General features: G+C 38.9%; 1 protein-coding gene across 1 annotated transcript in view; it reads right to left on the bottom strand.

Moving 5' to 3' along the window:
• The window catches only part of LOC131973600 (neural-cadherin-like), a 110,335-nt gene that overhangs the window by 33,970 nt on the left and 61,490 nt on the right, over positions 1–14,875 (bottom strand). The window contains exons 9-15 of the mRNA XM_059335639.1: positions 12,509–12,677; positions 11,740–11,910; positions 10,186–10,364; positions 6,015–6,182; positions 3,043–3,292; positions 2,250–2,377; positions 1,658–1,844 (exon numbers count right to left, since the gene is read on the bottom strand). Of these exons, the coding sequence (XP_059191622.1) occupies positions 1,658–1,844; positions 2,250–2,377; positions 3,043–3,292; positions 6,015–6,182; positions 10,186–10,364; positions 11,740–11,910; positions 12,509–12,677 (1,252 nt within the window). The remainder of the gene's footprint in view (positions 1–1,657; positions 1,845–2,249; positions 2,378–3,042; positions 3,293–6,014; positions 6,183–10,185; positions 10,365–11,739; positions 11,911–12,508; positions 12,678–14,875) is intronic.

Below are 14,875 nucleotides of genomic sequence, written 5' to 3'. Positions count from 1 at the left end.
CTCATTACGCTGTTTATTTCTTTAGTTAGAAACAGTAAATTATCTGCTCACACAACACATGGTTGACATGTTAATTTGGAGCTGCTGCAATAAGAGATGATGTTGAAGGAAGGTGGCTCAGTTTCCTTGGCTTGTTTTTTGCATTTCCCTCCTCCTCTCGGTGTATCCCAGAGGTGACGCAGCGAGACAGGTAATGTTTGCAGAGGAGATGAGCCCTTCTGGATGTGGGAGATTCGTAGACCAAGACACAGCTAAGGCTCATTGCAAATGCTAAGCAGCTCGGGCAACTCTAGAGAGAAGGCTTGCTCCACAACATCAACCTTTACCCCTAATACCTCTTTCGCAAACATTTGCAAAAGACCCACTTCTGAATGAAAACGTCATATTACCTCACTCCAAGAAGAGGCTTAGGTTTTATGACTGCCAAAGTGTCACAAAGAGAACATGGTAAACAAACACAGGGCGCACTGGTTAAATATTGAACAATGAAAATTAAAAATGGGGAGGAAAAAAAGGGTTTGTACCAAAAAAAAAAAAGAGTGCCAGGACATCTGAGCTAATTTCATATGGAAGAGTGAGGCTGTCTGGTCATGGCAGGACTGTAAATCAAATTAAGATTCATTTTTCAAAGTCAATCCCAAGGTGTAAATGAATGTATTGTCATGCCAATGGAGTCTGTTTGAAACACAGTGCACAGAGGACGAACTCCTCATAGTTTTCAGTATTGCCCTGTAGGCTTACAGGGAAAGAACAAAGCTGCATTTTATGAATTGGACATTGCACAAGGCCAGAGGTTACTTCAAAGTTAACTCACAGGGTTTCTTAGAATATAACAACAATGAAAAACTATTTGTACGACTCAAAAGCATAGGGATGCATTAAATCTGAATTTGTCACTGACTCCTTACTTGCATACTAATCACCCGAAGATGTCCTTAGAATTGTGTTACGGGCCTGTTGAAAATACAAAGTGTTGATTTGTGATCTTTAAAGGTGATGAACGAATTCTGTTTTCCAGTGGCCATCTTGGGGTAACTAGTTGTTAAAATAAGTCAGATTGTATAAAAGTCAACAGTAATATGACCTGTTTTTCACTTGATGTAATAAAAAAATATTTTTAAACCATAGGTTTATGGTCTCAATCACTATTGTAAAGTCTTCTTTAACACAGTATGTTCATTTTGTAACTATGGTCCCATATAGAGCATAATAGAAGATATAACAGGTTATGCTTTAGTGCGTTGCTACCTTGTGATTGTGATTAACAGGCGACTAAAGCTTTGAGTTTTTATCTTGGAACTTTGACCCATTCACTGTGTGTTTTCAGTTCTTAATTGTAATGTTTTGAACTAATGTCTCCTGCTAACCAAGTTTGCTAGCTAGCACTAGCTGTTAGCTGAAAATGTAGTGTCCTTCCAGCCCTTGATCTGTTCTGCACATGTGCAAAAAACAAATGTAGATAGTGACAGACAAAAACAAAAAAAATCGAAAGTGATTAAACTGAGCTACCCTTACAGATATGTGACTGATATCAATCTTTTTTTAACTGAGTACTTCCCAAATTTTGAAAATATTCCTTTAATGATATAAACTCACTAGAAGTTTTTGCTGTATGAAAAAGCCTGATGTCATCATTAAAAATCCTCATAATTCTGACCTGAGTTGGGCTGCTTGTTCTTGCCAGGCCGCGCTGACTCCTGTCCATCTTCCGACTGAACTTCCAGTAAATAGGAGCTACGGGCCTCACGATCAAACACAGCCTCTGTGTAGATGATCCCAAATTTTGGGTCAATGCGGAACAGATGGTGGTCTCCACTGCTGTCACTCAGCAAAGAGTAAGTGATCTGTGGAGCAGAGGGACTTTGAAAATTAAGCCACAGTATTCTTTAAAGCAATAACCTGCAGAAATAGCAGGAATTAAAGTCTTTGTAGCTGAAAATGTCAGGAGGTCTCTATCATATTCCCAGAGCCTGTCTTCTCATTACCAGCAAAATTAGATCGATATTCTATCCCACTGATATTGTCACATTCAGTCGCACACACTGCGATGGCACAGTTCCCAATGCCACGTCTATAGCTCTGAAACAAAAGCTTCCACACAAAAGGTAATGTGGTGTGAAGTTACAGAATACTCCTTCTAGCAGAACATGAATAGTTTAGCAAGGAAAAACAGTCGATAAGTGGTTGAATATGTCCTCCTTCCTTTTTTTGGACCTGCACAACATGAACACAAATAGATAACATCATACCTCTCCATTAAGACCCAGGTCTTTGTCATGGGCAGACACTTGGAGAACCAAAGTCCCTATCTGGGCTCCTTCTGTTACTGAGGCTTCATAGATGGAGGAGGTGAAGAACGGCACGTTGTCATTGACATCTGAAGAGAGAAGAGAGATTTAGTAGCAAATTGATAATGTGTTAATTTCCCAATAGTAATTAGGCAATAAATTCTCTAGCATCCAAAGCTGTAGCCTCTGTAACTGCACACATTAAAGATTTAGAGTTTTGATTTTCTCTAGAAAAAAAACATGAGTGCATCGCTGTTTATTGCAGCTGCTGACTTGAACATTCTGGATGTTAGATTTCTTCACCTGCAGATGAACTCGACATTATACTATTACTGTGTCTTTGGATATATGTTTGTTCAGACCACACACACATCTATCAGTTTAGAGTTTGACATATTTTGCAAAAAGCAAAATGAAAAACCCAAAGCTTCAAACTAACACATCTGGTAATTGTATAAAACATATTGTTTGCACATTGTTATTATATTTGTATTATTACTTTTCAGCCTACTGATGCTATCATTATATATACATGCATATTTCAAATTAATTTAATTCCCAGCAGTAAATTATCACGCACTGCCCTTAATTATATGCTTGTATGAATATAATTAAACATAAAATTGTAAAAGACACAATTTAATCTGAACATGTAGTTAAATTATATAAATAAAACCTGAAAATAGAACAAAAAAGGCTAACAATTTCAATTTCATATCAAACAGCAAAGAAAATTCAGTGAGAAAAATCTCACCTGTAATATTGACATAAACCGTAGTGAAAGCTGCAAGAGGCACAGCGGCCACGTTCTGTGCTCGAACCCGGAGCGAGAAGACGGGTGTGGTCTCGTAGTCCAGCGGCTCCGACACCAGGATGGACGCAGAGCTGTCTTCGCGGTTGGGGGAGAGGTAAAAACGAACTGGCATGTTGGTTTCGGGGACCATCCCATCCTCCAGGTTATAGGTCACCCTCGGGTCACCCAGCTGAGAGGTCGCCTTGATTGTCTGAATAGAATGTGAGAGTAAGATTATGATTTTGTTGGCTGGAAGCCTGGATCTCAGTTAACCCTTTATAGGGTGAAGAACTGTATTTGGTAACTTCAGTGGATATCAAAATGAGGTCCCCATGTCTCTCTGTTTGGTCGTAGAACCACATGGATTTATTACAGCGAATCAGCCAAGATCAGGCTACGTCACAGACGATGACACCATGACATCTGACCAATCAGTATGATAATAATATAATAATATTTAGAGAAAAAAGTTGCAAATTTACTAGATTAAAGTGGCAAATCTACAAGAAAAAAAGTTGCAGATTTAAAGAAAATTTTTTTTCTTTTTTCCCACTTTAAATCTCATAAATCTGCATATTTTTTTCCCTGTAGATTTGTCACTTTAATCCCGTAAACTTTTTTCTCAAAATATTACCCCCCTCCCCCGGGTACGTATGTTTTTTTATTTTTTACACATATCTTCTAATATTCTCTAGGGTTGAAATTTGGAATTTGCAAGTATTTCAATGAGTGCCCTATTAAGGGTTAAAGATAGAGAAGACTGATGCAAAAAAGCAAAAAAAAAAAAACACTTGCAAATGGTCCCCAAAGAAAATAAGTGAATCTGCCCATGTGGCTGACTAACTCAACCTTATTTCTCCAAACCCCCCTGCTTTAAACATTTAGGGAAATACGCTCATTTGTTTCTTTGTCGAAAGATCAATACCAGTCCATGAGATGCCAGGAGATAGTTAGCTTAGCCTAGCATAAAGTCTTGAAGCACGGAAAATTGCAAGCTCCATCCAAATGTAACACTACATGTGCTTACCATCAATGGAGACTTAAGCCTAGTAACCTCATGGTTATGACAAGAAAGGGTTAAATGGTTCATGCCAGAGCACAGAAACAAAGGCGCTTATAGGCATAGGCATGCCCTATTTTACAATTTTAATGTTCCGACATGAGACATTCATGTTAATTTTCCCAGACAGGAACTCATTCTCCAGATTATTTGGACACTGCATATATGTGTCACAAAATGAAAGTGAAAAATATTTGTGCATCTGCCCTGTGATTATGATCAGATCCCAAATTTAATTGGTTCTTCCCGTTCTTCCCTGACTCATGCCCTTGCACACCCTTCCACCAATTTTCCTGAAAATATGGCCAGTTTTTGTAATCCTGCTGACAAACAAACAGACAACTGAGCCAAAAATCCTACGGCAGAGGTAATTAAGCACTAAATAGTAAGCATCAGGGGTGAAAGTTGGTGTATATTTTCAATTTTTGACACAGCTGGCTTACGGTTTCCCACTGCTTCCAGTCTTAATGGTAGCCATGCTAATCCCCTCTTGGCTCTAGATTCATGTTTATTACCCAACTGATTTGAGCTGGTAACAAACTAGAAGAAGGTTATTATTCCGGGCATGAAGGAATAGTTTCACATTTTAGGAAATGTGCTTATTTGGTTTCTTGCTGAGAGTCGAGGATACCACATACACAGTCTATGAGGCTAAATACGAAGCTCGAGCCGTGAGGTGATTAGCTTAGCTTAGCATAAAGATTGGAAACAGGGGAAAATAGTTAATCTGGCTAAACAAATGAGACACAACAGGTTCATTTGTGAGCTCTGGAGCTGCATGTATTCATACTTTAAAAATCTGGACAGAACCAGGCCAGTTGTTCCTCCCTGCTTTCAGTCTGACTTGAGCTAACCTGCCAAAGGCTATAGCTCCATAATTTACACCCAAGCATGAGAGTGGTATCAATCCTGTCATCCAAGTCTAGACAGGAGAGCAAATTAGTTTATTACCTAAAACGTGGAGCTATTCATTTAACTAGGATTTTCTTTTACAACTCAGTCCAGGTTATGTTTCTCTTGTCTTTTATTAGTGATTCCTGATTTATCTTATATACTCACCTTTTGTCACTTCAGCCCTTAAGTGTCCCTCATATCCCTGTCCCCTTTGTCTATGCTGTTCATCTTCACTGTTTTGGTAAGTGTTCCAGCCTTAGTTCCCACAGTATTTCCTTGTGTTTTTGCCCGTGTTTGTGAATCCTAGATCATAGACAGACTGTTCTTTGAAACATTGTACTCTTCGCTTGTGAATCGTGCATTTGAGTCGTCTTTCTGCTGTTGTTGATATTCTCTTTGACGTAGGTCAGGTAACATTTGTTCATATGTGGCTGGATTAATTAGAACTATTTCAGACCTCATGTGTTTTGTAGTCTGAATATTGACCACAATTATTGTGATGATTAAATATCTGAGTAAGAAACGAAGTAGGATGAAAGTTGGTGTGAACTTTTGTCTGAGCCCTGAAATAACCTCTTATCTCAAAGTGAATCTAACTGTCAAGAAAAAAAAAGGAATTTTTGTGCTTCCCAGATTGACAGCTATATATTTCTGACATCAAAGGAGACGGATTGAACGGATTTAATAAGCCTGGAGTCATGAAACTTGCGTAGGACATGCGATCCAGTGTCAGCTCTCTCCAACAGCATCAAACTAAAAAAAACTTTACAGATGTTTCAGCGCACTGACAAGCTTTCAAAAGTGTATTCTGAGCACAAAGAGAACCCAGCATCAGACTGTGCAGTTATCCAGGGGAGTAAGCAAACACATATTTTGTTGATTCAATTACTGCAACTCAAAATGGCAAGAGATAGAGAAATCAGCTCAACAAGATATGTGCTAATATAAACGATGTACCTCCAATCAAAGTATCACGTACCACTATCGGTGTGTCCCTGGCCGTGTTTTCAGGGATGACGACGCTGTAGCTCTCCTTCTCCCACTGTGGAGGCTGGTTCTTCACGTTGGTGATGGTGACTGCCAGTTCCACAGAAGAGTTTCGGTTCCCCCCATCGGTTGCTATGATGTCTCGTGTGATATAGGTTCTCTGTAACAGTTCAGTCACTAAATTATCATCATGCACTGCAAAAAAGCCATCTCCTGGCCTAAAACAGTAATTTAAGTTGGTAAAACTTGGAAATATAAATTGATATTTAGGGCAATAATGTAAGTTAGCACAACAAAGCAAGCCAGTTGTATGCTCAAAAACAAGTTTGTGAGTTGCTGTTACTTATATCTTTAAGTTGGGGTTCACAACAAGGGACAATAGTTCTGCTAACTCTTATTTATTTGTTGTGAAATGCGGGAAAGCGGTGAGATTCTGTCATTAGCGAAAGCTAACGGCTAACTGATGCTAGCGGCTAACTGATGCTAGCGGCGCTGCTTGCTACAGCTACAAGAGTAGCCATTAGCGTATCAAAGCTAACTCGAAATTGTGGTCGCAACATTAGCTGACATTTCATAGCGGCGTTACAATCGTGCCAATTCAGCACATTGCAGAAGTTAGCAGAAGTAAGGATTAAAAGTTATTACAATGTAAATTATAAGTTAGTACAACTTACAGTTGAGTTGACAAAAATCTGAATTCAGAGTTGAGCAAACTCAAAAACCAAACTTAAAATATTTAGTTTAATTGTCCAACTTAAAATTTAATCGAAGTTTGTTCCCTTGAAATTTTGAGTTCACCCAACTTTTCTTTTTTTGCAGTGTGGTATTAGAGCTGATATGAACACAAAACACTAACTCATCTCATATGACAACCTACTTGTGTGAAATATACTGTAAATTGAAACACATGGTATATAGTGAATTAAAGTATAAATTGTAATTTTCTCGTTTGATTCCAAGTTCCAATTTTAAGACTGACCTGCAGATTACAATTTAAGAAGATTTTGATTTTCCTTCTTTCTACGAACTTTAATTGACATTATACACAAACATCTTCGCGACTTTTCTATCATGGAAAATTCATACTCCAATTGTATGTTTGTGCTAAAACACTGCACCAAGTTATATTACTGTTTTCTCACTCATCTAAAAGTGCACCACAGATTTTGAAAAATTTAATTTGATTCCCTGTTAAATCAGACAAAAGCTTTTATGGCAGTAGACCAGAAGAGCCTTTGTTTTCAATTTCCAAGACAAAGCTTGGCAGTGTGGAGTATGTTAGCCTGTTAAAAGGAAGCAGCAACAGTTTTTTTTTTTTTTTTTTTAACATTACGTCTTTATGTGACAAGGGTGCTCATAGAAACACTATGGCTTTTGTCTAAATTCAACATAAAATGAAAGTTACCTGTAGTTGCTTTAAATTATCTTGCTATAATTATAGTGATATCATGATACATATTCTGCAGTTCTGAATTGGAAAGGGTTAATGTCCTGAACTATTGAACTGGTCTAAGCGTAATGGGATCTTAAATAACAATTTCACAGAACTTTTATTCTGGTATTTGGGAAATCATGAATTCAGAGAACACACACACACACACACAAACGCATAGGTACATGTAGATATACAGACAGAGAGATGGAGACTCTACATAAGTAGGTGCACCTGAGAGTTATATCCGCTTTTATCATGTTGCAACAATAAACTGCGCCTCAAATTTGACGTCCTCGCTCTGTTTGAGTCACTTTACTGACTGGCTGTGTCTCAGCTCACTCTGCAGCAGTGGGCCAGTGGAAACTAGAAAGTAACTGCAGGTAGCAACAATAGCCACTAAATATGCAGAACTGGGTGTTTATACACCTCTCTCTTATGTGAATAGGTGTGTAGCTCATGATCAGCTGAGGGGCAGTAATGACTTCAAGCTTGTGCCTGAAACCTAAACTTGTTGCTTGAACTCTATTGAAGAAAACATTTAATTAGTCTAAGAACAACAGAGGCGGCAGTGTGAGCCTTACAAAAATGTATTAAGCTATAAATCAGGTTGCACAAAAGCTCCTCTACTTTTGTAATTGTGCCATAATTGAACCACTAGGAAATAAGGGGGTACATTTAATTGAGGACCTGCATTTCATCAAAGTGGACACTGAAGGGAAAGCTGGAAATTTCCTTAAGAGGTCATTAGAGTATTTTATTCTGTTTATCTAAATTAGACAATGGGTAACATCAACATTACACTCGCACCAGAGAGCAGGAGAAAACGCTCTAAAGAGCCTCTTTTTGCCCACATGATAAAATTTTATTCTCACCACTCACAGCAAAAGATAATGTAAGTCATAGTTATACCACTTTGTTAATGAAAAATTGCTCAAATAAGAATGCTATTGTAGAGATATAACATTTCAGCCATCAGCTGCATTATCCTATCAATGCAAATGGTGGTCTAGTGACTATTATTGTGCTGCAGATAAAAAGAAATCTCACTTAACTATAGAAATCCCATTTCCTATATCTGGGACTATCCAATTAGTATTTGTGAACAAGTACAACTCTTTTCTAAAGCTTGATACCAAAGATTGTAATCTGTGACGTCCAATGTAGCAGCTGCTGCTGCTTTTACAATAAATGAATGACTGGCTGATCCCATCCAAGGTTTAAAATTCAATTTGCAGTAATAGTGTCAGATCAGAACCAGAAAATGACCATAAAATATTCTGGATACGGTCACAGCAACCTTTTACATTTTCTCCACTTAATTTTCTGTGGAGCTACAGTGTACAGTATGCTGAGGCTTGCTCTGGCTCTATTGTCTTACAAAATAAGAGTAACCACTGTTGTTCAATTCCCTGTCTCTCTCATATCCCACCAAAGTGAATTGGGGACCAGGCTGCACACTTTATTGTCTAGTGTAAAAATAATATGGCCTTAATGCTTATTCACTGTAATCAAAAACTCTGGTGGCAAAATCAAAACAGAACAATGTCTCAGACCAACTGAGAAATTTAACATTTAATGAAGTGCTTTTACAATCTTAGTTACAGCAAAAAAAAAAAAAAAAAAAAGATTGCGGGATGATTCAAATAGCTTCTGAAACCGCTTTTAAATATGCAAAAGCTTTGTTCAGCAAGGTTCTGGGCTTAACACTTTCAATTTTGCATGAAGCCGACTACAAAATTTCCAGAGACTTCTAACACCACTGAGCCAGAAAGCGTGTTAAATAATACAGGACTCGATAGTGCTGTGGCAAGTTTCTAACCAAAGAACAACTCTTAGATTTGAATAAGTGCAAGAGGAAAACAGGAAGAAGAGCGCAGATAGGATACAGAAAACATAAAAAGCCTACAACAGCCATTAAAAATGTAATGAAAAAAAGTGTTACATCACTGACACAGACACACTTTCAGTACAAAAATCAGTTGACAAACACCAGCAAAGGTAACTCTTTATAGCTGTTTTTCATGTTGAAAACAATAATTTATATGACTAAAATATTTCACCTTTTCCAAAGAGCTGTGAGGTGAGCGTGCTTTTAAAGTTGAATCAAGTGCATAATCTTCCAGCCTCCAAATTGTCTCAGTTAATAGCCTGAAAATACACCACTCCTCTAAAGCTGCTGCATGCTGTCAATCTTCTTATCAAAGCCTTAATAAATTAAAATTAAAAAAAGCCTTGAATCTCTTATATCAAAGCCAGAGTTTCTAAGACGGACAAAGAGCTTTTGGTTTGTAATAATTAGCTTCTTAAAAACCTGTGCCACACTTAAAAACAGCACGTCTTTTTTGATAGCTACTGTGACGGGTTGGGTTTTTAATGCATATTTAGAGGATAATGTTTAGTAACAGTGCAATAGACCGAACTGAAGTCATCAAATATAACCACAGGAATCCCAAGCTGTTAAAATCTATTTTTAATAATTTGTTTAGCCTGAATTTGTCTCCCTCCATCTTGTTTCTCTGTGGTCTTTCCACATGCAGCACCTCTGGGAGTACACATAGCCCAGATTGGGAGAAGCAGACAGCGGCACTTTGAGGTGGCTTATTCATTAACTTTGTTGACACAGACCCACAGGCCGCCATGTGATACAGACTGTGTGTGTGTGTGTGTGTGTGTGTGTGTGTGTGTTTGCGCTGGCTGACAGAGAGGTTGCTAATAACTGCTGACTGACCTGTGATATGGGCTGGTTAACGTAGACCCATCCAGTGACGGGGTTGACCCGCAGGTACTCCAGGGACTCCTGCTCCAGGGACATGGAGTAAGTGATAGCTGCATTAGTTCCAAAGTCGTCATCGTGAGCTGCCACACGGAGGAAACTGGTTCCTACCAAAGTGTCTTCTCTCAGAAAGTCTACAGGGGAAAGAAATAATGTATGTGCACTCAGTTTGCTGGTCAAAGAGGAGAAGTGTCTCAAACTGATGGCAAAGGATGGTAAAGGTCAAGCATGAGGGGTGGTGAGGACATTGGCTATTATGCAAAACTGATTAAGGTTATTACTGAGGTATTTTTATGTCTACTTCCAATTTTCACACAGAGATGCAATTAATTAAAAGAGAAATTTGTCACTTTTTATGTGGCTGTCCTAACAGTCTTGATCTTGATGGTAATTGTTGTCGAGTGAAGCAATAAATTCCTCAGCGCGTGCTACTGTACATAGAATGAGAAAGCTGAGTTCTCCGGCTGCAAAATCTGTTTAGCAGAATTTCCTTGTTTGCTCGGCTTGTATTGCAGAAAAGCAAAGATGGCATCCCAAAATGTAATTGCAGAGGATGTGTTGGCCAGGTTTTTTTACAGTATACATTTTAAAGTGTTTTGGCTGACTCAGATATTCAGACGTATGTACTGGAGCCAGAGCATACTGCCGGTGATTGACTAACCAATTGATCGGCCACCAATTGTTATTGGCTTTCGTTCTAAATAGTTTGCTTGGTCTGTGAGCCAGTCAGATAATGCAAAACACACAACACAATACATCAATCAGCTCACCCAGGTGTCTGAAAAGGACAATAAATTGGAAATTTGCAAGGTGCGTTTCAGTTCGTAAATAGTAACTCCGAGTTTTAGAGTGCACCGTTTCATCTGACCGTTCATAAATTTGGAGTGCTGTTGGAATATACTGTTTGGTTGTTCAGAGCACTACACTCTTGGAGCTGCAGAAGAAACTCTGGGCACTTTGTCTGAGGCAACAGAGCAGCAGAGCGGCAAACACAGTGAATACTCATTTGTTAAATCATATAGAAGTAGAATGCTCTATTTCTTCAAAGAACAACGCTCTCTTTTTAGTCTACAGCGCCAGATTGGATGTACGAACTCCTAACATCTGACCATGCAGCCAGAGAAGCTCTGATGATGTCATTCTAAACAAGAATTAGCCGGTACATGTGCTCCACAGCTGGGGAGCTTCTTCAGTCAGTAAGGCACATACTGAGGTGTGTATTTCTTCAGTTGAGAACATTTTCCATCAACACTGATTGGAAATCCACATAAAAGTTTGCACATGTTCCCATTAAGCAGTGGAATGAACGGTATTTGTTTTATTTTGCTGCATCCACACTCTAAAACACATCCTCAATTAAATCTAATTACTAAATTAAAGTGAAAAAAGGAGCATAAAAGCCCTGTACCACTCACCCTCTTTACCTCAGTTTTTAAGGTCCTAATTATGCTCCCGCTCTAACAATACTAATTTATGTATTATAGTTAAAACTCCATTTTTATCACTTACACTCATAGCGCAGATTCTCAAACTTGGGGTTGTTATCATTCTGGTCCAGAATTTGGACAGTGAGCTGACAGATGCCGATGAGCGGCTCCTCCGCCCAATCGGTGGCCGTCACTGTAATTGAATACTCTCTCTGCCGCTCCCTGTCGAACCGCCGGGCTGTCACAATCACTCCTGTGAATACATAACAAAAGCACAGACCCCCGCCAAACATACACACATGAATACATATATATTCATCCACGCATTCAGCAATTCTCAGTTTCACCCATCAATGCATGCATTCATCCATCCATCACTTCATCATACCATCCATCCATCCGTCTATCTATCCATCTAACGATCCACCAATAAATCAAGAAAGCAAGTAAACAATCACACTTTTTTTTTGAGCATTCCTTTCAAGTGCAGCGACTTTGTTATTAAACCTGTTATGAAGAAAATAGAACAGAAGCTGTAAAGAAAATAACTGACAGACACGTCATGTCCAGAACAGCTTTGCCTTCATTATGTCGAGTCATTTTTATCAAACCATCTTTCTCAGATTAAATAAAAATGATGATCGATTGACAGGTTTTGTCATTTTTCTCCATAATTGCAACTTCAATCAAGCAAATGTATCTCTCCTTTTAGATCACAGTTCATCTTGATTGAGAAATTATAGATGTCAATTATCATTAAAACGCAGTACTGTAGACATATCTACCTTAACCTCTGTGCTCTCTGTCTAATTGAGACCTATCTTAGCCCAGACAATCCGTGACTGCTCTACCTGTGTCTGGATGAATTCTGAAGGCGGGCATGGCGCTGTCTCTGTGCATTAAGCCATATTTGACTTTTCCATTTGCTCCCTCATCTGCATCCACTGCATGCACTTGCAATACAAAAGTCCCCGTTGGCTGGTTCTCCAGCACTGAAGCCTGCTCACGATATTGGTGGCACTGAGAGAGAGAGAGAGAGAGAGAGAGGGAGGAAGAGGGAAAGAAGGAGATACACAAATGCAAGAAACAATTCTCATATAAGTGAATAGATAGTGAGAATATGTCACTTTAATGAGAATACAGGGATCAAAGTAAATAAACTCATTAAGAAGGAGGGCACTGTGCACGCATATGGGAAGCACTGTGCATGAAAAACAATATAGAAGTTTAAGATATAGTAACATGGAAATAAAAAAAACACTTGAGCTGATTTCTTTTGAAGAGCCAGCAGTGAACAGCTTTGTCTAAACCTGGAATTCAATCCATTCCCCCTAATGAACATATGCCCTAGATAAAGAGCTGCTCTCTGGAGTCTTTTTTTTTAAAATCCCGCTTGAATGCTAGCTACTCTTTCAACAGAATGACCATGAAAAAAGGAAAACAATAAGCAAGGAGAAATGCGAGTGAAACAGAGGATCAAAGGACGTGAGCGAGCGAGATGGAAAGAAGAATAATGCAAAGGATCATTGGACGTGATGGCACAGACAATATGGCCTGTAGGTAGCTGTTCATAAAAATCACACAATATCAGACATAAGGTCATTCCAGCCCAGATGGTTCTGAGGCATAACTTGATATTTAAACACATCAAGTTGCCAAGACTTCCAGCCCACCCGAAAGACCTCGGGAGCTGCAGCTCTGCATGAGTATGTCTTCTGCCGAGGTTCAAGTCATTCCTAATTAAAGAGGAAGTTAATTAAACAGGTATAGTATATTGTGATGATATTGCACTTTTTTTATAAATTAATTGAAATCCCAATGGAGCGCCTAAAGATAGAGTGGGTGTGCAGGCTAATCAGAACTCCTGGGAAAACAGAGCGTGGAGAGACGGAGGCCAGGGAAATGAGAACGCCAGGGCAAAAAATAAAAGCTGGAGAGTGGGATGTGGAGAGGGAGGAAGGAGTGATAGACAGAAGAATAAGTGAAGTGCTATGAGAGGGTGAGACAGACAGGCAGATGAGAGAAGAATGTAACAATACTGTGTAGGCACATTCTTTGAATTGTGGCAAAAACAACTGACTGTCAGCTATTAAGAAGAGTTCAGGTTTACAGCAGCAACAACAACAACGACGACGACGACGACCAAAATAATGCTTTAAAGGAATCGTTCAACATTTCGGAAAATATGCTATTTTTTTGCTGAGTTAGATGAGAGGATTAATACCACTTTCAGTATATACGTGCACCAAGCAGCAACCTCCAGGTCTGAAAAGTGAAGCCAATGTGGAAGTACCTCGACAATGCATTCTTGTTAATGGCCAGCAGGGGGCGACTGCACTGGTTAGAAAAATAAGTCATACTGTAAAGAAGTCCATAAGAAAACAACACTACTTCTCACTTGATTTATTACCTCATTAAACATTTTCCTAAGTTTATGATTTTCCTGAGTTTATGATTTCAATCGCTAGTTTCAAGTCTACTTGAGAATGATGTTCATTTTGTAAATGGAATGTATGTCCCCACCACGGCGTACTGTGTGTTTTCCTCTTTAAATGTTGACCCTTCCACAGTGTTTTGCTTTGTAATATTGTTCTCATCTGAAAATGTCAGTGTTTTGTTGAAGTCTGCTGTTCTGTTTGCACCTGGCTAACCAAGCAAGCTAGCTAGCACAAGCCAATGACTTAGCTCCGCTCTTTCATCCAAATATGGTCATTTCTGGCTTTAAACATGACGGCGATGGCAAATCCCCAAACTGGAGGATTTAAAATGGTAGTCCAAAAACTAATAGGCAATGTCACAGTGGCTATGTCCACTTCTGATATACAGTCTATGATTTTATCATCATAGACATATATATATGTATATATGTCTATGTTTATCATGTAAATGTAGCCAGCAGGTGGTTAGCTTAGCCTTGTATGAAGACAGACAACGGAGCAGGAGCTAGCTTGGCTCTGTCTATCGGTAACAAAATCCACCAGTCACTTCTAGGGGCGCTGATTGTTACCTGGCCGCAGTCCAGCACCTAAGGCTATGTTTGAGCTAAGCTAACCAGCTCCTCACAATAGTTTCATATGTACTGTACAGACAAGAGAATGGTATCAATTTTCTCATCCAACTCTCAGTAATAAACCAAATACGTGTATTTCCAAAAGTGTAAAACTATTCCCATAAGATTTAAAAAATACTTTTGTTCAGCTTAAAGCTTGCTCACTGAG

The sequence above is a fragment of the Centropristis striata genome, chromosome 6 (assembly GCF_030273125.1).
Source record: "Centropristis striata isolate RG_2023a ecotype Rhode Island chromosome 6, C.striata_1.0, whole genome shotgun sequence".
NCBI classification, from domain to species: Eukaryota; Metazoa; Chordata; class Actinopteri; order Perciformes; family Serranidae; genus Centropristis; species Centropristis striata.
The sequence above is the reverse complement of the archived record's forward strand: the minus strand, read 5'-3'. Positions and strand labels throughout refer to the sequence as shown.